At 41.7% G+C, this 26,828-nt stretch overlaps 1 protein-coding gene and 1 long non-coding RNA gene across 3 annotated transcripts; one reads left to right on the forward strand and one right to left on the reverse strand.

The window, feature by feature from the left end:
* Positions 1–1,265: 1,265 nt before the first annotated feature.
* LOC120864578 (olfactory receptor-like protein OLF4) lies at positions 1,266–1,955 on the forward strand. Its single transcript, XM_040241630.1, has one exon. The coding sequence runs from the start codon at positions 1,266–1,268 to the stop codon at positions 1,953–1,955; it is 690 nt and encodes a 229-aa protein (XP_040097564.1).
* Positions 1,956–21,106: 19,151 nt separating this feature from the next.
* Positions 21,107–26,419, reverse strand: LOC120864027. 2 transcript variants are annotated; one of them, XR_005721119.1, is made up of 3 exons: positions 23,837–25,868; positions 22,209–22,291; positions 21,107–21,727 (listed from the first exon to the last, which is right to left on the reverse strand). It is a non-coding gene; the product is annotated as an uncharacterized LOC120864027 (long non-coding RNA). The 2 variants fall into 2 exon arrangements; XR_005721118.1 differs by lacking the exon at positions 22,209–22,291 and having other exon boundaries at positions 23,837–26,419.
* Between the last annotated feature and the right edge of the window lie 409 nt (positions 26,420–26,828).

Raw genomic sequence — 26,828 nt, forward strand, 5'->3', positions numbered from 1 at the left:
ACTTCCGCCTAGTGCCGCGGCTGTAGAGGGGCGGGGTTCCCGGACGCTGGCTGCCATTCAAGTTCTATTGATTGGCAAGTTCCCCTGTTAGCAGCGACACGGTAGTTTTCGTGCGTTGGGGCAGGACCCCTAGGTCAGCTCTGAACGCGGACTGCAGGCAGAAGCAGGCCCAGCTTAAGCGGCTGAGGCCAGAACTGCGAGCAGAAGGCGGAGCCTATAGCAGGATATAGTTTTGGAGGCGAGTTTTGGGGCGAGTAATAGTTCTGGATTTGGAGGGCAGAAGGGAGAGGCTGGCGATGGTTACCCACTCAAACGACGCTACTCAAAAACTTTTCTGCCTGCCTGTTCTCAGACTCCTGGAGCGCTTAAAATTAGATTCTCCCATATTGGCAAACCTGGCAAACCTGGCCATCCTTGAGATGGCCAGATTCGGCCAGACACCACTTTCTGATCAAATTCGTTGTTGTCAGGGGGTAGGGCCACAGAGCAAAGTGGGGTAAGTGCATTACCAACACACACGGAGCTGCTCGACTACTACAGAAATTTTGGAAAAAGCAGAATTATCCAAGGGGCAAAACTCCACCTCAAAGAAGGAAGAACGTTCAAGCCATTGACACGCTACACCTGAAATAGGCTGAAGCTGAGCTGGACACCACAAAGGTTTATGGTCTTGAAGGCAGTCACTCATTTGTGAAAAAGAAGAAAGGAAGAAATTTTCCCTAAAATAATATCTGTACAAGATAATGGTGTTTATCATGCTCTCAGGGAAGGAGTATTAGATTGTTAGTCAAAATGTGTGGGGTTTTTCCTCATTTTTCTGATCAGTCACTCAGTCGTGTCTCCTTGCAACCTCACGGACGTCAGCACGCCAGGCTTCCCTAGCCTTCACTATCTTCTAGAGTTTGCTCAAACTCATGTCCATTTTTCTGGGGGTGTTCATTAATAGGATAAAGTTTCTTTATATCTGGGGACTCCTGTTTGTTTGAATTAGCTTTGCTTTGTCGGATACCTGGCACAGTGATCAGCTACATGGATGCAGAAAACCAAAAAGTTGTCTCAAAATTCCTCTTCTTGGGACTCAGAAGATCCAGACCAGCAGCCCCTCCTCTTCAGGCTTTTCCTGTCTATGTACCTGGTCCTGGTGCTCGGGAACCTCATCATCCTCACTGTCAACTCTGACCCCCACCTCTACCCCCAATGTACTTTTTCATCTCCCACCTGTCTCTTTCTGATTCCACTCTTTCAATTCCACTATAGTTCCAAAAATGCTAGCAAATATCCAGACACAGAGCAAAGTTATCACCTATGAAGCCTGTATCATCCAGATGTATTTTTTCTTGGTTTTTGGGTATTTGGACAACTTCCTCCTGACTGTGATGGCCAATGACCACTATGTGGCCATATGCCACCCCTTGCACTACACAGTCACCATGAGTCCCCACCTGTGTGCCCTGCTGACTCTAGTCTCTAGGTCTCTCAGTGTCCTAGTCAGCCACTTGCACAGTCTGATGGTATTGCATCTCTTGTTCTCCCCGCACATGGAAACTCTGAACTTCTTCTGTGAATTTGCTGCAGTGCTCAAGTCTGCCTGTTTGGATGCTCTCAGCAATTGCATCATGCTGTATTCTGTGACTGGATTGCTGGGAATTCCTCCACTTGCTGGGATCCTTTTCTCTTACACTAAGATTATTTCCTCCATATTGAACATCTCTTCGGTGGAGGGGAAGTACAAAGCTTTCTGTGTACTGTGGGTCTCACCCAGTCATTTCCTTATTCTATGGGACAGGATTAGGAGTGTATCTCAGTTCTCCCCTTCCTCCTCAGAGCAGACAATTGCCTCAGTGAGGTACACCATGGTCATCCCCATGCTGAACCTCTTCATCTACAGCTTGAGGAACAGGGATATGAGTAGGGCCCTGAGGAAACTTGCCAGCAGGTCTTTCTTGTCCTTGTGAGGAGACATGGATGTTGGGACGGGAGAATCACTGTAATAACCTATATAAATATACTGGCAATCAGAAATACCTAATCTTCAACTTCATTGAGTGTATGCTTTGTCCCTGTTTTTCTGAAATACCATAGCTTGAGCTTCTTCTAAGTTTTCACTTCCTAAAGCAACTGATTCTTGGACTTCTCTGATGGCTTAGTGGATAAGAATCCGCCTGCCAGTGCAGGGGACATGTGTTTGATCCCTGGTCCAAGAAGATTCCACATACTGAGGAGCAACTAAGCTTGAGCACCACAACTACTGAGGCCATGATCTAGAGCTCATGAGCCACAGCAACTGAGGCCGTGTGCTGCAACCAATGATGTCAGTGCACCTCGAGTCTGTGCTCCATAACAAAAGAAGCCATTGAAATGGGAAGCCATCCAATGACAGTTGGAAAGCAGCCCCTGCCAGCTACAACTAGAGAAAGCCAGCCTGTAACAATGAATACCCAGTATAATTAAAAATAAGATAAAAAAATAAGTAATAAAAAATAAAACAAAAGCAACTGATTCTCAAGAACTTCCTTTAGTGAAATTTATGATCTCTTTCCTGTGCAGAAATGTTCATCCTACAGTTCAGTTCAGTTCAGTTCAGTCGCTCATTTGTGTTCAACTCTTTGCGACCCCATGGACTGCAGCATGCCAGGCCTCCCTGTTCATCACCAACTCCTGGAGTTTACTCAAACTCATGTCCATTGAGTCGGTGATGCCATTCAACCATCTCATCCTCTGTTGACCCCTTTTCCCTCCGTCAGTCTTTCCCAGCATCAGGGTTTTCTCAGATGAGTCAGTTCTTCATATCAGGTGGCCAAAGTATTGGAGTTTCAGCTTCAGCATCAGTCCTTCCAATGAATATTCAGGACTGATTTCCTTTAGGATGGACTGGTTGGATCTCCTTGCAGTCCAAGGGACTCTCAAGAGTCTTCTCCAACACCACAGTTCAAAAGCATCAATTCATCAGTGCTCAGCTTTCTTTATAGTCCAACTCTCACATTCATACATGACCACTGGAAAAACCATAGCCTTGACAAGATGGACCTTTGTTGGCAAAGTAATGTCTCTGCTTTTTAATATGCTGTCTAGTGGTCATAACTTTTCTTCCAAGGAGTAAGCATCTTTTAATTTCATGGCTGCAGTCACCATCTTCAGTGATTTTGGAGCCCAGGAAAATAAAGTCTGATAAATAAATTGTTTCCGCTGTTTCCCCATCTATTTCCCATGAAGTGATGGGACCGAATACCATGATCTTCCTTTTCTGAATGTTGAGCTTTAAGCCAACTTGTTCACTCTCCTCTTTCACTTTCATCAAGAGGCTCTTTAGTTCTTCTTCACTTTCTGCCATAAGGGTGGTGTCATCTGCATATCTGAGGTTATTGATATTTCTCCCAGCAATCTTGATTCCAGCTTGTGCTTCATCTAGCCCAGCGCTTCTCATAATGTACTCTGCATACAAGTTAAATAAGCAGGGTGACAATATACAGCCTTGACGTACTCCTTTTCCTATTTGGAACCAGTCTGTTATTCCATGTCCAGTTCTAACTGTTGCTTCCTGACCTGCATACAGACTTCTCAGGAGGCAGGCCAGGTGGTCTGGTATTCCTGTCTCTTTAAGAATTTTCCATAGTTTGTGGTGATCCACACAGTCAAAGACTTTGGTATAGTCAATAAAGCAGAAATAGATGTTTTTCTGGAAGTCTCTTGCTTTTCTATGATTCAACAGATGTTGGCAAATTGATCTCTGGTTCCTCTGCCTTTTCTAAAACCAGCTCGAACATCTGGAAGTTCATGCTTCTCTACTGTTGAAGCCTGGCTTGGGGAATTTTGAGCATTACTTTGCTAGTGTGTGTGAGATGAGTGCCATTGTGTGGTAGTTTGAACATTCTTTGGCATTGCCTTTCTTTGGAATTGGAATGAAAACTGAACTTTTCTAGTCCTGTGGCTACTGCTGAGTTTTCCAAATTTGCTGGCATATTGAGTGCAGCACTTTCACAGCATCATCTTTTAGGATTTGAAATAGCTCAACTGGAATTCCATCACCTCCACTAATTTTGTTCATCGTGATGCTTCCTAAGGCCCATTGACTTCACATTCCAGGATGTATGGCTCTAGGTGAGTGATTATACCATTGTGATTAACTGGGTGATGAAGATTTTTTTGTAAAGTTTTTGTATAGCTTCAGACTTTTTTTGTATAGTTTCAGACTTAAATTGAAGAAGTTAGGGAAAACCACTAGACCATTCAGGTATGACCTAAATCAAATCCCTTAGGATTATACAGTGGAAGTGAGAAATAGATTTAAGGGATTAGATCTGATAGACAGAGTGCCTGATGAACTATGGATGGAGGTTCTTGACACTGTACAGGAGACAGGGAGCAAGACCATCCCCAAGAAAAAGAAATGCAAAAAAGTAAAATGGCTGTCTGAGGAGGCACTTTCTGAAAAGGAAAGATATACCCATTTGAATGCAGAGTTCCAAAGAATAGCAAGGACAGATAGAAAAGCCTTCTTCAGTGATCAGTGCAAAGAAATAGAGGAAAACAATAGAATGGGAAAGACTAGAGATCTCTTCAAGAAAAGTAGAGATACCAAGGGAACATTTCATGCAAAGATGTTCATTCTTGGTCTCTTTCATATACCATTAGGCATATCAAGATAATCACTGGGACTTCCCTAGTTGTCCAGTGGTTAAGACTCTCTACTTCCACTGCAGGGGCCCTGGACTCGATTCCTGGTCAAGGAAATAAGATCCCGCCTGGCACACTATGTGCCCCTCTCCCTCCCGGAAAAAAATAATCAATTCACCCACCAGAATGTCTAAAGTTCAAAAGATTAAAAATACCAAGGGCTGGCAAAGACATGGAACAATGGGGACTTTCATATACTACTAGTGTACTAGGATATTTATACTGGAGCATAAATGGATTCAGTTACTTTGGAAACTGGCACATGCACTAAATCTAATTATATCCTACTCTACATCATAGCCCTCCTGCTCTTAGGTATATACCTGACTGAAATGAGTGCTTATATTCACAAAACATGTCTGAAAATGTTTACAGCAGCAATTTGAAAGATAGCACCACATTGGAAATAATTCAAATGCCCATCAGTGCTAGAATGGATAAACAAAATATGGCACACCAAAATACAGAAAATTCCACATTAATATGAAAAGAACAAATACTCCTATGCACAACAACATTGACAAACCTCAGACATAAGTTAGATTTTCATGAGAGTATATACATTATATGATGCCATTTTAATGAAATCTAGGAGCAGGGAAACTCATTGATGGACATAGGAGTCAGTGTAGTGGGTACTTTGGATGTGGGAAATGTTGACTGAGAAAGGTCACAAAGACACATTGTGGGTGATGGAAGTGTTTTATATCTTCATCGAGGTGAGTAGCTATGAAGATATATATTAGTAAAAGCTCTTCATGTTTTAAGATTTTTGCATGTTATTATGTTATTATATTAGGCTTCAATTAAAATAAAAAAGAGATAGGACTTCCCTGGTGGTCCAGTGGTTAAGAATCTACCTTCCAATGCAGAGGACATGGGTTCAATCCCTCGTCAGGGAGCTAGATCCCACATGCCATGGAACAGCTAAGCCACAACTAGGGAGAAGCCCATAGGCCACAATGCAAGATCCTGTTAGTCACAGCTATGACCTGATGGAGTCAAATAAATAAACAAATACATTTTTTAATTTAAGAAAATAAAAATGAGATAATGCCAATTATATAAAGCAGTGACATTGTGTTCACTGAAAACTTCTTCAAAATTAATATATGTCATTCAAAATTTAAGTTTTATTGACTACAGGAAATTTAGAATTAATAGCTTAGCATTGAGACCAGTGTCAAACAGGTTCGTGGCCCCAGAAGAGATGATTTCAGTCCAGGACCAAAAGACACAGTCCTAGTCACTCACAGCTTTGTGCAGTAAAGTTTATTAAAGTAACAGTGATAGAGAAAGCTTCCAACAAAACCACTGGAAGGGGCACAAAAGTGCCCACATCGCTAGTTTAAGTGGGGCATTATATACTGTTCAACTGGATGTTGGGAATAAATAAAAATAATACCACAAGGTTGAAAGAGTTCCATCAGACCCTTTCCCAAGGCATACATCCTGAGATAACTTTGGCACAAGATTAGCCAGAGACAACGGATTCTGGGCAACCTCTCTGGGCAAGATATATTGTTGCTGTGTTATCAGGGCTACAAGTCTTGAGACATAGGTTCCTAGGCAAGACTTGTTACAATTATAATGATTAACATAGAGCCTAAGAAAAACATTTCCATGAGTAAGGCATTATGCTGGGTAATCATTAGCTCCTAAAGAAAGGCCAGATCTCAGGCAAAACACATTGTTGCACAAGACTTAAGGAAAGCAAGACTGACAATGTTCACCTCCTCCTTAAAGGGGTCTGGACTGCTTAAGCTAACACTCTCAGAATCGAAGGAAGTGTATATGGTCTGCAGGGATGAAATAAAATTAACCTAATTTGCCTAAAAACTGTGGTTATATTGATATCTGAAGCCTCCTGTTTAGGTTTCTTCTAGTCCTGCTTCTCCCTGACTCACTCCCTTCCCTACTCTTTTCTAAAGTCTTGACTATATGCTCCCTGGAAGTCAAGATATATGTTTGGCCAACTTTGTCTTGCATAGCAAGTCTATACCATAGTGAGCCTCTCAAATATTGTTAAGTGACTGAAACCATATTTGAGGTACCTTTTGGAACTAAGTTTGGACTAACAGCTTTAATCAACAAATCTTAGAGCCGGAAAAGTCCTTTGTGTCTTTCATGTAGCTTCATTAGTTGTTCTTCTTCTTCTTCTTCTTTTTTTTTTAATGAGAGTACAGATTTCCTTGAGGAAGACTAAATTTCCAGGAATGGATCACTGATGTCAGAGACTGTTTTGGGGAAGACAGATGAGTCTATTCTGTGAGCAACTTATTATATATTGTATTGTTTCCATAATCTCTTACAGAAAAACACAAATGATCTTTTCAGCCAGTCCAGTAGTTCTCTCTGTAAACACATGGTCTATTGATCTTTGTAGCAGTGCTTCACATCCTTGATAGAAGCTCTCATTTCTATCAAAGATGAAGCCTTTACGACGTGATTCTTACCCTTGTTAATCACGAGAGAGCTTGCTTTTTCTCTCTGCCCTCTGCCCTGTGAGGACTCAATGAGAAGGAAACAATCTGCAAACCGGAAGATAACTTGATGATCCTGGTGAAAGAGATGAAACAGGATAGTCATACAGATAGTTGTTGAAATCCTGGTAGGGGATTACAGATACAGAGGGAAAGAAACCTAGCGAACTTTGTTAGTTAATGATCGCTTAAGAAGGCTATCAGAACCTCATGAAATGAAGTAGGCTCGCTTAAGTATAAAGTATGAGACATGCCCCAGGTCATGAAGTGAAAGAAAAAAATGTTATCAAGCTTCTGTTGATGTGAATAAGCGCTATGACAGGCCTAGTTTGACCTCATAGGGTCAGACACTCTTCTGCCCCATACAAAGGGGGAGCTGGTAACAAAAGCCTAACATCTACTTGAACAACAAGGAAGAAAGAGGTATTTTCTTTCTCCTTCACTCTCGTTTGATTATAAAAGTATAGCCTATTTAATCCTTGGGAGGGCTTTCCTAGTGGCTCAGAGGTAAAGAATTCGCCTGCAATGAAAGAGCCACAGGAGACACGGGTTCAATTCCTGGGTCAGGAAGATCCTCTGGAGAAGGAAATGGCAACCCACTCCAGTATTCTTGCCTGGAGAATCCCATGGACAGAGGAGCCTGGCAGTTTACAGTCCATGGGGTGGCAAGAGTCAGATACGACTTAGCAACTAAACCACCACCACCACCACCAATCCCTGGGGTGGAGTCCCCTCCACATGGCCTGCTTGCATCTCTCACAAGTGTCCTATATTAACAGATCAACTTCATGCCTACTACGTTCCCTCTTGCTGAATTCCATTTGTGCAGAGACACAAAGAATCTGAGCCTCGGTAAGTTCAGACACCAGGTGAGTGATTGTAATGGGTTCAAGTCCCAGTCTGAGGTTCACAGTTTCCCTGGTACCTAGATCTGAGAGAGTCATTTCCTAAGCAGGTTGATAAGAAGTCTAGGGGTCCCCAAGGAGAGAGGGGTCTGGAATTCTCAAGGAGGAAGAAAGGACAAACTTTCTTCTTCTCTACACTCCTTAGGATTATATAACAACAATGTATTCTGCCTAAGGATAGTCTCTGGATTAAACCTTCTGGCTAATTCTGTTACCTTAAAATGTAAATTATGGGAGTAGGTCTGGTGAGGTCTTTACAACCTCCAGACATTCTTCGGATTCACTGGAGAGTATATAACTCCATTGCTAACACTAGCAAGTGGGCACTCTTTCTGCCCCCTTCTGATGCCTATGTCAGAAGCTTTCTCTATCTCCTTTATACTTTAATAAAACTTCATTACACAAAAGCTCTGAGCAATCAAGCCTCATCTCTGGCCCCGGATTGAATTCTTCTCCTCCGGGGGCCAAGAATCCCGGTGTCGTGATTCAACAACAACCTTTCAGATCTCAGAGTTCCAGCCTGTAGAACTGTGAGAAATACATTTTCATTGTTTTCAACCCCCACCCCACTCCCACTTATGATATATATATATATTTTTTTACAGCAACCCAAGCTGACTTAACACTCCTTTTTCTCAAGTAAATGGAAGAATTTGTGTAACACATCAATATTATGATGTTGTTGTTTAGTTGCTAAGTCTTGTTCAACTCTTCTGTGACCTCATGGACTCTGGCCCACCAGGCTCATCTGTCCATGGGATTTCCCAGGCAGGAAAACTGGAGTGGGTTGCTATTGACATCTCCAGGGATCCTCCTGACCCAGGGGTTGAATCTACCTTTCGAGCACTGCAGGCAGATTCTTTACCACTGAACCACTAGGGAAGTGCTTCCAATTTTCCAAATAACCAATATTCTCTCTACGCACTCTCATTTGTCAAGTTTCCTATCAAAATTGTTATTTTAAAAAATTCCCATACTTTTTACTAATAAATTGTTTCCAATCCAAGTTCTCACTATAATGCTTTTGTGATATTAGTAATTTGAGCCTTAATACCCTGCTTATATTTTTTGTCTTATCAATAAGTTTGGGGTTCAAATGCAAAAGTTTTGAAAGTACATACTGTGTAAAAAATCTATGCCATCCCTCTGAAGAAAGGAAGGGAGAATGAAGGAAAGAAGGATAAAACATTGAATTTGTTCTCAGTTTAGCTGTCACTTCTTAAGAGAAGCCTTTCCCAACAATGGAACCCTATGCAGCACAAATAAGTTCTCATCAGACACTGTTCATATTACCGTAGGTCACGCTCCCTGAAAAGCTGATTCTGAGACAAGGACAGACTTTTAGGAAGCTTTTTGGGGTGTGTTTTGGGGATAAACAGAATTACTATATGACTCAGCAATTCTACTCCTAAATCATTGATAACACTCAAACAAATGTATTGGGTTGGCAAAAAAGTCTAAGTTTTTCCATAATATGTTACTTTTCAGCCAAACCAATATGTGCATGCAATCCAATATGTACAGCACTACTCCCAGTTAAAAATCATGGAAATAACCCAAATGCTCATCACTGGATGAAAGGATACACAAACTGTGGTACACATATACAGTGGAACATTATTCAGTCATAAAAAAGAATGGAGCAATTAAATATCAATTACACAGCCAGAGGGCAGGAGGAGAAGGGGACGACAGAGGATGAGATGATTGGATGGCATCACTGACTCAATGGACATGGGATTGGGTGGACTCTGGGAGTTGGTGATGGACAGGGAGGCCTGGCATGCTGCGGTTCATGGGGTCACAAAGATTTGGACACACTGAGTGACTGAACTGAACTAACAACACAGCCAGAAAATTTTCCTGAGGAATGAAATACTAATTTCATGAACGTGCTCAGTGAAAGATGCCAGATACAAAGTTCTCATATTGTATGACTCCTTTCATCTGAAATATCCAGAATAAGTAAATCCGTAGAGAAAGAAAGCAGATTGGTGGTCTCCAGGGCCTGGTAGAGAGAGCAAAATAATAATTGCTGAATGGGTACAGAGTTTCCTATTGGGGTGATAAAAATAACCCAGGTCTTCTGTCAGGAGCCGAGTTAGGCATTACTGATAAAATGGAGGCATGGCCCCAGGCCCCCTCTCCTCATTCCGCAGGCACAGATCCCAGGATGAAGGAGTTAGGCCTTATAATTCTGACTTGTCTTTTCCTCTCCTTGGCTGAATTGACTGAAAAGGAATATTAAGGTGCTTATTGTTCTTGAGAGAAGCATGAGAAGGCACAAAGCCTTCTGCAGCATTGCTCAAAAAATAATTCATAAAGTTAATCATTGACATTTGTTCAAGGTCTTTTACAAAAGAGTGTTCCAGGATGAGCACGTAGGCTGTAGATTGAGGCCATGGGAGGGATTGATATCTGAAGTCTATTTGTGAGGAGAATGTTTATGGCAAAGGAGTTTACTGAATCTAGGGCTTAGAAATAATTAAAATAGTTTGAAGTTAAAGATTTAAGGAATGTTGTAAAATTAGCATATTTTACTATAGCTTATAGAAGTTAGGAATTTTTAGAGACACTATAGCTAGAAGCCTTTTTAAGAGATAGTGAGCTCAGGATGTTGGGGGCAAACAGGACTTAGGAAGATAAGTAGTAAACTGAGGGATGTAGCATGAGTTACAATGTAATCACAAGTTAACTATAGGATGCATTAGAAGAGGTAGATAATAGATGATACAGCTGATTCCGAGAGAATCACTGAAGCAGGAACTCTGAAGAGCAACAATGATTTATGGAGATAATAAATCTGGGAGAGGGGGATCTGAAAATGTCAAACCTCTGGCCTAATGCTTTTGTAAAGGTATAAAAGAGAATCTTAAACTTGAAATAAACAGACAGTCCAAAAGAAAAATGAGAGGCTGTCTCATTTGCCGACACCGTTCACCTCTTCAGGTTGAATCCCTGGCTGCTGGAGTTGGACTCCGGCAGTCTTCTGCATTGCAGGCTGATTCTTTACCAGCTAAGCCACCAGGAAGCCCAAGAATGCTAGAGTAGGTAACCTATCCCTTCTCCAGCAGATCTTCCTGACCCAAGAATTGAACCAGGTTCTCCTGCAGTGCAGGTGGATTCTTTACCAGCTGAGCTACCAGAGAAGCCAAAAATGTCTCTAGGGAAAAGATTTAAAAATTGGAAAACGGGCATTTCTTGGAATTGCCTTTCCCAGTTTTGACAGTAAATGGTAAAATACAACATGAGAAAGAAATGATGACCAGGGCTGACAACATTCAGGGATGAGGTTCAGGGTCCCCTTACCAACTAAGCCATCTGGTCTAGCAGAGTATTATCCAGGGGTGAGAGTTGAGAATGGGTAGCACAGGAGGGAGACAATGAGAATCAACTGTGGCCCTGAGGCCGCCTACAGTAGCAGAGGCTATAGATTGACCCATTGACCCTCTTTTAAGTAGTAGTTTATCTTATTCACCCTCACCCCTAAAAACAACCCATGGAAACTATGAAAGAGAATATCAAAGAAATTATTTCATTAAGCCCAGAATTTTGCATCTCCCTGTACATGGAAAATCGCTAAATTCCTTACCTTGACATATCTAACTTCTTTAATTAACAATAATCTTTTGACTTTCAGGTTACCTTGTCTTTGTTGTAAAAGCTCCTCTATGTCCTAGCTCACCTCTGACCTCCTTGGAACAGTTTCTCAGAATATCTGAAATGCTGTTTCCCAGGATACACTTCTCATTTGGCCCCCACTAAAACTTAACTTGCTGGGACCTTCTTGGTGATCCAGTGGTTAAGACTTTGCTTTCCAATGCAAGGGATGCAGATTTGAGCCCTGGTTGGGCAACTAAGATCCCACATACCATGAGATGCGGCCAAAAAAACAACATCAATAACAACAAAAAGCAACAACAAAACAACTTAACTCGTAACTGTCATGTGCAGTTTTTTCCAACAGGAGTTATGTTCCATAAGCCTGTTTCCCCACATCAAATTCTTCATTTAGAGACCCATGTACTCTGTTGGAGATACAGCACATAATGCTTGTAATTGACTTAGAGTGTATACTGCATTTTGCAAATTAGTTAGAATACCCTGTGTGTTCAAATGCCTACACTAAACATGATCATTCTTTATGAAATTAAACCTCTTCCTATGTCTTCTATTAAAAATTTTAATCTTTCCTATATTTTATACTCCTTTCAGACTATACGTTCCTATTTCCTTCTCTTTATAGTTATTTTATATTTGCCACATATATGTCCTTAATATTTTTCAACCCACTTTACCTGGGTTATTTCTGTCCCTCTCTTTAGAGATAATACATGGAGCCCTCTCTAATAGCAACAAAGGTCTCCTGACATCAGCCATTACCAGGGGATATATTTCAGTCTTCATTTTGATAGTTATTTCAAGAAAGCCAAAACTATTAACCAGTTTATTTTTCTCCAGAAAAGACATTTTTTCTCCAAAGATTCAAGAGTCTGGGCTTACTGAGATCATTCCTTTGATATGCATATCAGCTATGTAGGGCCCGTATCCTAAGCTTTCACATCCTGAGTTTCCTCAGTGCTCACCATAGGGGCTGTGCTCAGATAGCTGCTATATGGCAGGTAATCTTTTTCTTCTTGTGTTCCCTCAGGGCTCACAGGTTCATGAAGGAGGGCTGTAATTGCTGATGACTGTGACATCCTTGTTTACTGATGTGGCAGGAAACAGTCCATCCTCATTGGCTTGACTTGTAAAATAGTGAGACTGGGAGAGTCATATTTACTTGACGTGTAACATTGAAGTCCCTGTTTTTTTGAAGGTGCCTTAGTTTCAAATGAAATCAGTCTTTTCTAGTTCTGGTTGTTTCTTTCTACTCTTCTTGGGATCTTGAGCCTCTTGCAGTGAAGAGCATTTTTTTCAGAGAGTCTCCACCTCTTCCCTCAGTTCAGTTCATTTGCTCAGCCGTGTCCGACTCTTTGCGACCAGGCCTCCCTGTCCATCACCAACTCCCGGAGTTCACCCAAACTCATGTCCATCGAGTCAGTGATGCCATCCGGCCATCTCATCCTCTGTCGTCCCCTTTTCCTCCTGCCCCCAATTCCTTCCATCATCAGAGTCTTTTCCAATGAGTCAACTCTTTGCATGAGGTGGCCAAAGTATTGGAGTTTCAGCTTTAGCATCAGTCCTTCCAACATTAAAGCTCAACATTCAGAAAATAAAGACCATGGCATCTAGTCCCATCACTTCATGGCAAATAGATGGAGAAATAGTGGAAACAGTGGCAGACTTTATTTTCTGGAGTTCCAAAATCACTGCAGATTGTGACTGCAGCCATGAAATTAAAAGACACTTACTCCTTGGGAGAAAAGTTATGACCAACCTAGACAGCATATTAAAAAGCAGAGACATTACTTTGCCAGCAAAGGTCCATCTAGTTAAGGCTATGGTTTTTCCAGTAGTCATGTATGGACGTGAGAGTTGGACTATAAAGAAAGCTGAGTGAAAGAAAGAATTGATGCTTTTGAACTGTGGTGTTGGAGAAAACTCTTGAGAGTTCCTTGGACTGCACGGAGATCTAACCAGTCCATCCTAAAGGAAATAAGTCCTGAATATTCATTGGAAGGACTGATGTTGAAGCTGAAAATCCAATACTTTGGCCACCTGATGCGAAGAGCTGAGTCATTTGAAAAAACCCTGATGCTGGGAAAGACTGAAGGTGGGAGGAGAAGGGGACGACAGGATTAGATGGTTGGAAGGCATCACTGACTCAATGGACACGAGTTTGAGTAAACTCCAGGAGTTAGTGATGGACAGGGAGGCCTGGCAGGCTACAGTCCATGGGGTCCCAAAGAGTCGGACATGACTGAGTGACTGAACTGAACTGAACTGAACTGAACTGAGTACAGTTGGCACTTAATAGTTCTGTATTGATTATTGTTGTTTCACTTTAATGTCCATGATACTCAGTTCAGTTCAGTTGCTCAGTCGTGTCCGACTCTTTGCGACCTTTGCCATGGGTGGAGTTCCTCACGCTGGCCCCCGGCAGCCAAGAAGAGTATAAGTCTAGTTAGGAAAATTATTTTAACATAAGGTTATTATTACATAACCATCTAGAACAATTCCATGTGTGGATCTGCTTACTTTCTCAGTGGTGTTACTCTGACAAAATGTTTGGAGTTGAAAGGAAGAAAAAAAATGTCAGTTTAACCTTATTAAGGTTTGGTTTTCTGTGTCTGTGAAATACCCCACTGAGAACTTCGATTTCAGAGTGGCATGGGTTGGTCTGGTGTTCTGTTTCACGGTAGCAGTAGTAGTAAGCAGATTACGCCCGGCTGAGTCTTACACATGATGCTTCAGTTCTTGGTTTGGCTCTCACATCCATAAGAAAGTCCTTCCCAACTTCTGACACCCATGCTTCACAGGTAAGCTCCCAGGGGACACAGTCTATGTTGTTGCAAACTGCAATCCAAATAGCCTATGGGATGGACTGTAGCCAATCCTGGGCTGTCTCCCACTTCTCCCTTCAGAATTGAAGGCTTATTTTTCCAGGTGTAGTCAAACAGCAGCCCTGAGCCTTCTCTTTAAGTACTGTGCTCAGCTAAGGAAGTTGCCTCACACAAGATCACATCACTTGGATCTCTTGCCATGGGAGCATAACTGACCACCATTTGAATCCACCACTGTGCTTGCCCCGAGGTTGCTCCTGCTCCCAGCCACTGACTGAGCACATCAGGGAACCAGTGCTCATTGCCATGGTCATACAATGACACTGATCACCAGGGTCAGTTACCCTTGTCTGGAGGATGATTCCTGTTCTTAGCATGAAGAACCTGAAATGTCATGCAGTAGCACAGACGGAAGTTCAGTGGGACATTTTTCATGTCTCTGGAAGTATTGTCATTTTAGATGTCAAGGCTTTCAAACCTACAGAGGCCAGATATGTGGAGATCTGAAGCACAAATTCCTCATATGGCTCCTGGGAGTGACCTTACAAGGGTTCACTTCTGCCAACCCTTGATTCCTGGATCCATGTCCTATAAACAGGAGATACAGCATATTATGACTGTCATTGGTTTAGAGTGTATAATGCATTCTGTGAATTACGCACCCAGAAATTCCTGTTGAATTCAAATGCTTGCACTAAATACCATCATTCACTTGAAATTAGATGTGACCCCATAAATTCACTAAATTGTAGCTTTAACCTTCTCATGTCAGATATATTTAATTCTCTCATCAATTTTACACTTTACAGTTTATTACTCCCATTGTTGAGATGTCTGCAACTAAAGAGATTAAATAGCTTTGTCAAGGTCATACAGATAGACCGAAATTCTTCTAGAAAGCCTGGCTCAAGGTCCCATTGTCTAAACCACAACTCTATACTGTACTTCAGGAGAGTTATGTATCAAAATTATTTTCATAAAAAGAAAAAATAATAAAGCTATCATTAAGATGGTATAAGGCGAGTACAGAGAAAAAGAGAGTGAGCCTGGCAATCAGGCAAGAAAACAAAACTTATTAGAGGGAAACGAGAGGGAGACTGGCTCTTAAGGAGAACCAGTGTCCTTCCTTTCTGATGGAGTCTTTCTTATATCTTGCCAATGAAAAATTCACTAAAGGGATGATTAAGTTTTAGCCTGTAGCCGAGACCTGTGGTCACATAGCCAGAGGTCTGGAATCTGGTGGTCTTATAGCTTTAAGAAGGTAGGGGCCAGTGGGCAAACAGAATGTCATTTGGGTAATTTGTTCAGTCTTAAGGGTCACTGTGGTTTTATTCTTTGTTTGTGAGGTCAACATAATGAGCCATTTCAACCATTAGCCCCCATGGAGGCCCTTTCATTCCAGCCTGATTTGGGATAAGGGCCAAAGGTCAATCTTCCGTAACTGCTTCCTGTGGGACAGGGCTGTCATGGGGGTAAGAGAAGAAAAGGCTGGAATGTGAATCAAGGGGATTTGTGTGGGGTTGAAATTTTTGATAATTTGAGTGAGTTAGAAGTAACTCATGGATAGTTTGGTTGGTGAAGGCTTGTAAGTGGTCCTGAAGAAATTTTGAAAAAGATTTATTAAACATGGTCCAAAAGTTAGAATAAGGCTAAGAAGGAGAGGGCCTAGAAGTTAGGACCCAAGGTATTCAATTCCAATTGCTTAGCCAGTTTTCCCATGAATTACTGAGGTGTTGACATATTCCTGGGGCCCTGTTCATCAGATTTCTTCCTGCTTCCTTTACAACACCTGATTTGTTGGCATAGTAACAGCAAGCTTCCTCCAAAAATAGACATAGGCCTCCTTTTTCTGCCGTGAGGTCTAACCTTCTTCTGTTTTGGAGGACCACGGCTGCCAGGGAATCTGGCTGGTTTGGGACAGTGATAAGGCTAGTAGTTATTTCTTCTAGGTTCTCAGTGAGGTCTTCAGAAAGGATTTGGTAGTAATTTAAAGAGGTTGTGAGTGAAGTCAATTTTCCAGCCCTCTCCTGGGATATGCCCTCGTGCATGATGTGTTGAGAATGAGGGAACAGGCTTTAGGGCTCCCTGAGGTGAGACTGAAGAGCAGATAATGCAAGAGTGAGTGATTTGTTGTAAGAGTGAGAAGGTTAGGTGATAAGAAGTCTTAAGAGATGATAAAGAGGTTTAGTGCCTATGTGTAGGGACTGATGAATGTTTGTAAGAATCTGTGTGGATTGAGATCAGGGAAGGACATAGTGGCCCTGTTTTTGTAACCAGTATCCTTGTGGTTGGGCTCCCTCTTATAATAATCACATTTTTTTTTCCCTTCAGGGAGGTAAAGTGGCTTTATGTTGGGGATTACTATGAATTGTTGAGCCAGTGATAGGAGTGAGGCTTGTTTTGCTTCCCTGTCTGCAGCATTGTTGTCCTGTGAAATGTGGTTTGAGGCTGCCTGGTCACCTCGGCAATGTATGATGCCTACTTCAGTTGGCATGTTCAGTTCAGTTCCCTGGTGGCTCAGAGATTAAAGCGTCTGCCTGCAATGCAGGAGACCTGGGTTCTATCCCTGGGTCAGGAAGATCCCCTGGAGAAGGAAATGGCAACCCACTCCAGTACTCTTGCCTGGAGAATCCCATGGACGGAGAAGCCTGGTGGGCTACAGTCCACAGGGTCGCAAAGAGTAGGACACGACTGAGTGACTTCACTTCACTTCTTCAGTTTGCATGTTCAGTTCAGTTCAGTTCAGTCTCTCAGCCTCCCTGTCCAACACCAACTCCCGGAGATCATTCAAACTAATGTCCATCGAGTCGGTGATGCCATCCAGCCATCTCATCCTCTGTCGTTCCCTTCTCCTCCGGCCCCCAATCCCTCCCAGCATCAGAGTCTTTTCCAATGAGTCAACTCTTCGCATGAGGTGGCCAAAGTACTGGAGTTTAAGCTTCAGCATCATTTTTTCCAAAGAAATCCCAGGGTTGATCTCCTTCAGAATGGACTGGTTGGATCTCCTTGCAGTCCAAGAGACTCTCAAGAGTCTTCTCCAGCACCACAGTTCATTCTTTGGTGCTCAGCTGCCTTTAAAAGCTGGAGTATAAGCAGGGTGTTAGTTATGGAAGAGCCTTTAGTATATAGGAGCCCTCATTCTTTCCAGATAGCAGCATGAGTGTATGATGTGGAAAGTATATTTAGAGTCAGTTTATGTTTGTTTTCTTGTTAGCTGCTAGGGTAAGTGCTCTAGTTAGTGCAGTAAGTTCTGCCTTTGGGAAGAGGTTCCTGAGGGGAAAGCTTGGGATTCAATAATTTCAGTGTTAGAGATAATTGCATATCCAGGTACCTTTTTCCTTTTGATTTTGTAGATAAGCTGCCATCAATATACCAAGTAAAGTCAGGGTTATTTAAAGGGGTTGAAGAAATGTGGGACAATTGGGAATTACTTTTTTTTGCCTCTTTGCAAGTATGGATGGGTGGCAAGGTTGAGAGTAGGACAGTGTTCAAAGGAGAAGTGGGGAGATTTGAGAAGGATAACATGGATTAATTGGACATGTGAAGCAGACAGAAGGGTCATGGATTTGTGAGAGAGTAAGTCCTTAAAGTCATGTGGTTACTGGTGGTTCAAAAGAAATTTTCTTACTTTCCTGAGCAAGGAGTGCTGCTGCTGCCGGAGCACATAGGCAGGCTGGCCATCCTTGAATTGTGGTATCTAATTGCTTTGATAGATAAGTGACAGGGGTGATGGAGGGGCCCTGATTATCCCAAAACTCCTAGTGCAATTTTGTCTCTCTCAGTAGTGTAAAGGAGTGAGAAAGGTCAGGAAGTGTTAGTGCTGGGGCTGAGAATGACTTGCTTAAGGGTGTTAAAGGCTGAACAAATATTTGATTTTAGCTCTAAGGTTTCTCTAAGACCCCCTCAGGTGGCTTGATATATGAGGGCAAAATTAGAAATCCAGAGGCATAGATATCCAGCTAACCCCAAGTAGGACAAAATCTGTTTCTGATAAAGGGAATGGTAGGGTGGATATAAGGGCCTTTCTATCAGTAGTTAATATATCTTTTGGTTGATGATAAAAGGACTCTGAGATAGGTGATTCTAGGAAGAGAGAACTGAACCTGGGTGGGAGATACTCAGTAGCCCTAACTGGCTAAAAATTGAGGAGTTGTATAGTAGTTGTTGAGAGTGTGTAAGTGAAGGATTACAAAGGAGATCATCCACATATTGGAGGATAGTACTCAGAGAGTAAGATCAAGAGAGGTTTCGGTTGATGCTGGAGCTTGGCCAAAGAAATAAGGACTATCATGAAAGCCTTGTGGGAGGACTGTCCATGTCAGCTGTTGGGAGCAATGACTGTCTGGATTGGTCCAGATAAAGGCAAAGAGGTCTTGAGAGTCTCTGTGTAAACGGATGGTAAAGAAGGCATTCTTGATATCTAGAACAGTGAAGTGGGTATTGGAGGAGGGAATGAAAGAGAAGAGCATAGGGATTTGGAACTACTGGGTATATGGGGACAAAAGCCACATTGATAAGTCTCGGGCCCTGGACCAGGCAATAGGAGTCATTTGGCTTTTTGACGGGTAAGATAGGCGTGTTATAGGGAGAGTGGGTTGGGCACAAGAGGCCCTGACATAGGAGTTTAGTGACAATAGGCTTAAACCCTTGTTGATATTTTTGGGAGATGGGGTATTGTGGTTGATTGGGGAAATTTAGAGGGGTCTTTGAGATGGATATGAATTGGGAGGATGGTGAGAAGTTGTATCCCAAACTATGGGGTTTATGGACAAAGAGGGCAACTGGGAAGAGGAAGAGGAGGTGGGGCTGAGGAGCAGTAGCCAGTTTAGATCAGAGGGTGGGCTTGGGATAGTAAAAGAGGCTTTGAATTTTGACAGAAGGTCTCTCTCAAGAATAGGAGTGGGGCATTTTGGGAGTATGAGAAAAGAATGGGAAAATGGGGTATCTTGAAGTGTGTAAGGTAGAGGCTCAGTTATTCATGGCATAGATACTAAACTGTCAACCCCTATAAGAGACCTGAGGGCCTTTGGTTTTTCCAGAGTAGGCAGGCATAGTAGAGTAAGTGGCCCCCATGTTGATGAGAAAAAGAGATTGGCTTACCTGTCACTGTGAAAGCTACCCTGGGCTCCGCAGAGGTGATGAGAACTAAGGTGATAGCTTATTTGCCCCACAGCATGTGAGATGCTTGTTTCTTGCCCAAGGAACAGACCTACATTCCCCACACTGCAAGGGACCTAGTGCCCCAGGTGTCACCATGGACTGGACTGTGTGTATGTCTAAATATGTTCCGTGATCAACAACTCTGAGCTTTGCTCTAGAGATAAGACATGATAGATACAGGCAGAAGGCAATCCTTAACTATTCCCCTTACTTTTTCCATTATCTTTGAGATAAGAATGATAAAATTGATTTCCAAATTCCTGAAGCTTATGGGGTTTCTATCCAGTGTAGGTACACTTGTGAATGATAAAGGGTGAAGAATTGGTGAGTCTTATCCAAAATTTATTACATTCAAAAGGATTCTCTTCTATGTTGAGTTCAAAAATGTTTAGTATGGGACTTCCCTGGTTGTCCAGAGGTCAAGACTCTGCATTCCAATGCAGGGGGCATGGGTTTGATCCTTTGTCAGAGAACTAAGGTCTCATTTGCTGCAGATGCAGTCAAATATTAAAAATAAAATGCTAAGTATGATAGGAGGAATCAACATGGGCTTTACCACATTTGTCACATTTCAATGACTTCTTTTCCAATGTCATTGTGTATAGCAAGTAAGCATTGAGGAGCAAAAAAGGTTTACCCACGTTCCTTACACAAATATGGTTTCTCTCCAGTGTGACTTCACTTGTGTGCAGTAACAGGTGAAAAGTGAAAGTGAAGTCGGTCAGTCGTGTCCGACTCTTTGCGACCCCATGGACTGTAGCCTATCAGGCTCATCCGTCCATGGGATTTTCTAGGCACGAGTGCTGGAGTGGATTGCCATTTCCTTCTCCAGGGGATCTTCCTGACCCAGGAATTGAACCCAGGTCTCCTGCATTGCAGGCAGATGCTTTACCATCTGAGCCACCAGGGAAGCCCAACAGGCAAAGAAGTGGTAAATATTTTCCCACGTATATTATTCAAAAGGCTTCTCTCCAGTGTGAGTTCTAAAATGCTCAGTAAGGCATGAGGAAACAGCAAAGGCTTTCCCACATTTGTCACACTTAAAAGGCTTCTCTCCCATGTGTGTTTTCATATATCTAGTAAGAACTGAGACTTGAGTGAAGACTTTCCCACATCTGTCACATTTAGCAGTCTTCTGCCCAGTATGAGATCGTAAATGACTAAGAAGATTACTGGAAAACTGAAAGGCTTTCCCACATGCGTTACACTTATAAGGCTTCTTTCCAGTGTGTGTTCTCATATGTTGAGTAACTTGTGAGGATCAAGCAAATGCTTTCCCACATCTGGCACATTTAGCAGTCTTCTGCCCTGTATGAGATCGTAAATGTCTAAGAAGATTACGAGAAGATGCAAAGACTTTCCCACATGCGTCACACTTAAAAGGCTTCTTTCCAGTGTGCGTTTTCATATGTTCAATAAGGCAAGAGGGGAAAGTAAAGGTTTTCTCACATTCTTGACATTTCTAAGGTTTTATTCCAGCATGAATTCTACTGTGAACATGAAGGTATGACAATGACCCCAAAGCTTCCCCACATTCCTTATATTCATAGGGTTTCTCTCGTGTGAGTTTTCAGATGTCCAGTGAGGTCTGAGGATCGATGGAAGTCTTTCCCACATTCTTTACATTTATAGGGTTGCTTTCTAGTATGAGTTTTCATATGTCCGGTGAGGTTTGAGAATACAGCAAAGTCCTTCCCACATTCCTTACATTTGTAAGGTTTTATTCCAGCATGAAATCAACAGTGGACATGAATCAATGAGAACAACCTAAAGGCTTTTTCACATGTGTCACACTTAAAAGGTTTCTCTCCAGTGTGTTTTCATATGTGTAATATCTGGAGTCAGCCTGATAGCTTTTCCACACTGATTAAACATGGAGGATTTTTTCCGCAGTAAAGGGTTTGTTGTGTAGAGTATGGAAGCTCTTTCCATACTGATTATCTTCATAAAAATTCCTTCTATTTTCAGTGCTCCTGTGCGTCCTAAGGTAAAAGTGGTCACTGATGTCTTTCTTGCTTCACTCACAGTCATACAGTTCCTGTCCATTGTGGCTTCGTGTCTGTGGAAAAACGAATGGATGATGATTCAAAGCTTTCTCAGACTCATTAACTGATCCTAGCCATCTCCAAACAGAAACATCATTACAATGATGATGATGATTTTTAACATCTTCATTACATTCATACAGTTCCTATTCTGTTGATTTCTTTCAAGTTAAATGATGAAATCCTTCTGACACAATGAAATGCCATATACTCTAATGGTAAAACAGTTCACTGCAATTTCATTGAACTGTTCTCAAAATTCAAAGTCTAATTATATACACGAGAATGATTTCTTGAGGAATTCTGATGCATCTATTTTGAACCTCAGGTTAGGATATCCCCAAATTGAACATAATCAAAATTCGTTGACAGACACTGCTATCTTTGGAATAAATGCCACTCAAATATCTACCACTAGTGTTCATCTTGTAATGAAATCCCAACGTTAACTGAAAGGAATATAAGAAATATTTCTTATGAACTTACTGATCTTACCATTTGTACCCTATTTGATGTTTTTTCCTGCAAAATATCCTGCTGAATTTCCAAGTCATTGGATTTAATTTGCATTTCTCATTCTAAAGTAAAAGAGAATAATAAATTTAAGACTGCAAAAGGAAGTGGATGTTAAAGCAGTTAAAAACAATAAGGCTCATGTGAATAAGTTTCCAAACTAAACATACCTTTTAAAAAGGCAAGACAGAAAAGAGGAGCTTGATTATGACAAAAATTAAGAATATATATGTAGTCAAAATTCAGTACTTGATTTAAAACATGAGTCTTATGAAAAAGTGAAAATGAGGAAAAGAGAATACTATTAGGGAAAGTTCTGGACAAAAAGTATACATCAACATGATAAAACTAAGGGACTTCCCTGGTGGTCCAGTAGTTAAAAACTCGTCTACAGTGCAGAGGTCACATGTGAGATCCCTGGTCCTGAAACTAAAAATGCATATGCTCTGGAACAGCCAAGCCTGTGTGCCACAACTAATGAGCCTGCACTGTCGGGCCCGAGTGATGCAACTAGTGAGTCTGAGGCCCTGGAGCTTATTCTCTGCAACAAGAGAAACTACCCAATGAGAAGCCTGCACACCAAAAGTAGAGGAACCCCTGATCGCTGCAACTACAGAAAGCCTGCACACAGCAACAAAAAGCCTATATACAACAATGAAGACCAACATAGCCCAAAGGGAAAAAAAAAAGATATAACAAATAAAGAAACAAAAGGCTATTTTTTGAGATCATAGGAAACTCTGATAAAATGAAAAGTAAGTATGTATGAGATGTTGAGGAAGTTACAGAGCATTAGAAACCAATGTCCTCAGCCTTCTGAAGGAAAACATATCTCACTAAGTTTCCTTCTTATAAACTCAAAACACACTGAAATTTAATTGACGTGGGAAGTTCTTTATAATCTCTCACCTTGGAGGATTCGTCTCTCCAGTCTTCAACTTTTCTCTTTTTCAACCAAGATATCAGATTGGGTTTGAATGCCTGATATCTTGTTCATAAGGAAAGATACATTAATGAAAAAGTCCCTGCCAAACATGACAAACCTTCCCATGAATCAGGTCCTATATCTAATATAGTCTCTAGAATGAATGTGGTACTATTTTTTAAATGGATAAAAAGGCAAATAGCCCCTCTTTCTGTGTCTAAAAAGAGATAGTATCTCTGGCCCACGAAAACATGTTCAGACGTATACAAACATTTACAAAGTACTGAGAATGTTATTAAAATAGGAAGTGAAGTAAATGTAAAAGAGATGTTTGGTCTCATGGAGAAGCCGCTAAACTAGTGGCTGCCAAATGACGGTGTCCAAGAGAATAATGTCCATTGCTTGTCAAAACAGAAGTAACTAGACCCAAATTTCAAAAAGTTTCATTCACTATGCCAAAGGTGAACTCTTGAGAATGCATATTTCAAACAAGAGTCATGATAATGCTGTTAGTTCTCAAAGCACATTGTTACAGAAAGTATACTGGAGTGAAACTCATTCCTTAGATACGAGTGTCTACTAGTTTCCATTGTGTTCAGATTGGCATCACCCATCTTGGAACATAGAAGGTACAGCACATATATGTCCGTTCTCTGAGAGTGTACTGGAATGATGGCAGCCTTACCTGTTGTGGTTAGGTTCTTGTAGTTTTCCAGCATCACATTTCTATATAGCTTTCTCTGAAAGGGGTTCAGTAAAGTCCACTCTTCCTGGGTGAAGTACACAGCCACATCAGCGAAGGTCACTGAGTCCTAAACCATCACACACAAAGTAGTTTCAGTAAAGTAAGATCTCCAACAATGTACAGTGGAGAATGAGGAAGGCAGTGTCAGTTTCAACGGAGGGATTCAAGGTCTGTTATCATCTGTCAGAGGACACAATAGTCTTAGGTCCTCTTCTTTCTAGCCACACTCACTCGTGATTGATATGGAACCAGTAACACAATCCTAAGCAAATTACACACACTTGTGCAAGCTGATAGATAAGTTCACTGAGAAATATTCACTCTCACTCCTTACCATGTCAAAACAGTCAAAATAAAAAACCATGTAGTAGCAATCAAGAGACAATATCAGAAGGTAAATTACTGAAATACTAAGATCATTTAGATTAATTCCTCAACAATAGGAGAGCTTCCGTATTGGGTGGAGATTTAAGCGGGACTCAGACTGGCTTTATTCCTTTAAGAAGCTTTGGACACAGGTCTGCCCAGAAGGAAATTTTTCCATATGGTGCTTGCAGTAGGTCACTTTGTATAAGGATACCCTATCTTCTAACCTGAGAACAATCACTCAAACACTCAGACACTATCCAGTATGCCTCTCTCTTTTCCTCAGGATGGCATAAAGGGTTCTTAGAAAGAAGATCTAGGAGAAAAGAAAGAAGGCATGAGGATCCAGAGATGATCATAATTCCCACAATCACTGCCCGAGAGTCATTCAAACATCCCTGCATACTCAGGAAATCTCACACTGAGAGGAAAGTTGGTGAAGTAGGACCCTGAGTTCACCTCCCACTCAGAAACATATAAAAAATACATCTATATGGACCCCCCTCTCACTGAAAATAAACTGGAGATGGTCAGAGTGATGTCCAAAACCAAGGCTATAAAAAGATCCACAGAATAAGGTACAAAAGGAGGGGAACTATTCTGGTTTTTGTGTTGCTGCCAAGCAAGAGTGCACAGTTGAGGGTATGCACCAGATGTCAACCCAGCACTGCATCTGAATAAGGTGAGTTAGGCCAGTGCTGGCACTTGTGGAGGTGGTGGATCAGGAGTTGTCTGTAACCTGACTGGTTTCCTGGACAGTCTCAGTGTGTGTCTGGCCCACAGAAACCCTCCTGTTCCAGTGTTGCTCCCTCTAAGTCAAAGATACCATTGTTGGGAGGAGAGTGAGAACACACATGGAGGGAACAGATCCAACTCAGACTCAACACTCAGGGCTTTTTCTTCCAGCATCTTGGAACCAGATCTGGCTCCTGCTGCCACTGACAGGGCAGTGATAGCCACGGTGCACAGGAGAAAAAGCAGCTCACACAGGGTTCTGGCTCTAGTCCCACCCTGAGAAAAGACATAATGGATACTGATTTCATTATAGTTTTTGTTTTAGAGTTATGGATAACAGTATGGAGATTTCTTAAAAAATTAGGAATAAACACTATATGACCCAGCAATCACTATTAAATTACACATGTACCCCCATGTTCATTGCAGCAATATTTAAAATAGCCAGGATATGGAAAAAAAAATCTAGATATTCACCGACAGGTGAATGGATAAAGCAATCATAGTATGTTTATACAGTGAATTTTATCTGGCCACAAATAGGGATGAATTTGAGTCAATTGTAGTAGATGAATCTAGATGGTCTTATATAGTGAAGTAAGTCAGAAAAACAAGTATCACATGTTAACACATATATATAGAATCTAGAAAAATGGTACAAATGAACGTGGCATAGGAGAAACTTGTGGACATAGCAGGGGAAGGTGAGGGTGGGATGTACTCAGAAAGCAGCAATGACATTATACACTAGCAGGTATAAAATAGTGGGAGTTGCTAAAAAACACAGGGAGGCCAGCCTGGTGCTCTCTGATGACCTACAGGGTGGGGCAGGGGGAGAGGAGGGAGATTCAGGAGGGAAGTGATACACACACACACACACACACACACGGAGGTATAAAGTCATCAGTCTTTCATGCAATTATATGACAGAAACCAACACAAAATTGTAAAGCAAAAGAATTCTAGTGCTTTCAAGATTGCTCAGTGGTAAAAAATCCACCTACCAATGCAGGAGACATGGGTTCAATCCCTGGATCAAGAATATCCCCTGGAGAAGGAAATGGCAACACACTACATTATTTGTGCTTGGGAAATCTCATGGACAAAAGAGCCTCAAGGGTCTCAAGGGTCACTGTAATTTTATTCTTTGTTTGTGAGGTAAACACAATAAGCCATTTTAACAATGAGCCCCTATGTAGGCCCTATCAGCCAGGATATGGAAATAATCTAAATGTCCACTGACAGATGAATGGATAAAGAAACTGTGGTATTAAGACATTTATACAATGAAATATTACTTAGCCATTAACAGGAACGAATCTGAGTCAGTTGTGTAGTGAGGTAAATGAACCTAGAGCATCTTATACACAGTGGAGTAAGTCAGAAAGGGAAAGCAAGTATCATATATGGAATCTATAAGAATGGTGAACTTAGTAGAGAATGAACTTGTGGACACAGTAGGGGAACATGAGGGTAGGACAAATTGAGAAAGTAGCACTGACATATATACAGTATCATGCATAAAATAGTTAGTGAAAGTCGTTCAGTCATGTCTGACCCTTTGTGACCCCATGGACTATACAGTCCATGGAATTCTCTAGGCCAGAATACTGGAGTGAGTAGCATTTCCCTTCTCTAGGGGATCTTCCTAACCCAGGGATCAACCCAGGTCTCCCACATTGTAGGTGATTCTTTACCAGCTGAGCCACAAGGGAAGCCCAAAACAGTTAGTGGGAAGTTGCTAAATAATACAGGGAGACCTGCCTAGTTCTCTGTGATGACCTAGAGGGGCAGGATGGGGGGAGGGCAGGGAGAATCAGGAGGGAAGAGA

This window comes from Oryx dammah, unplaced genomic scaffold (genome assembly GCF_014754425.2).
Source record: "Oryx dammah isolate SB20612 unplaced genomic scaffold, SCBI_Odam_1.1 HiC_scaffold_5, whole genome shotgun sequence".
NCBI lineage: Eukaryota > Metazoa > Chordata > Mammalia > Artiodactyla > Bovidae > Oryx > Oryx dammah.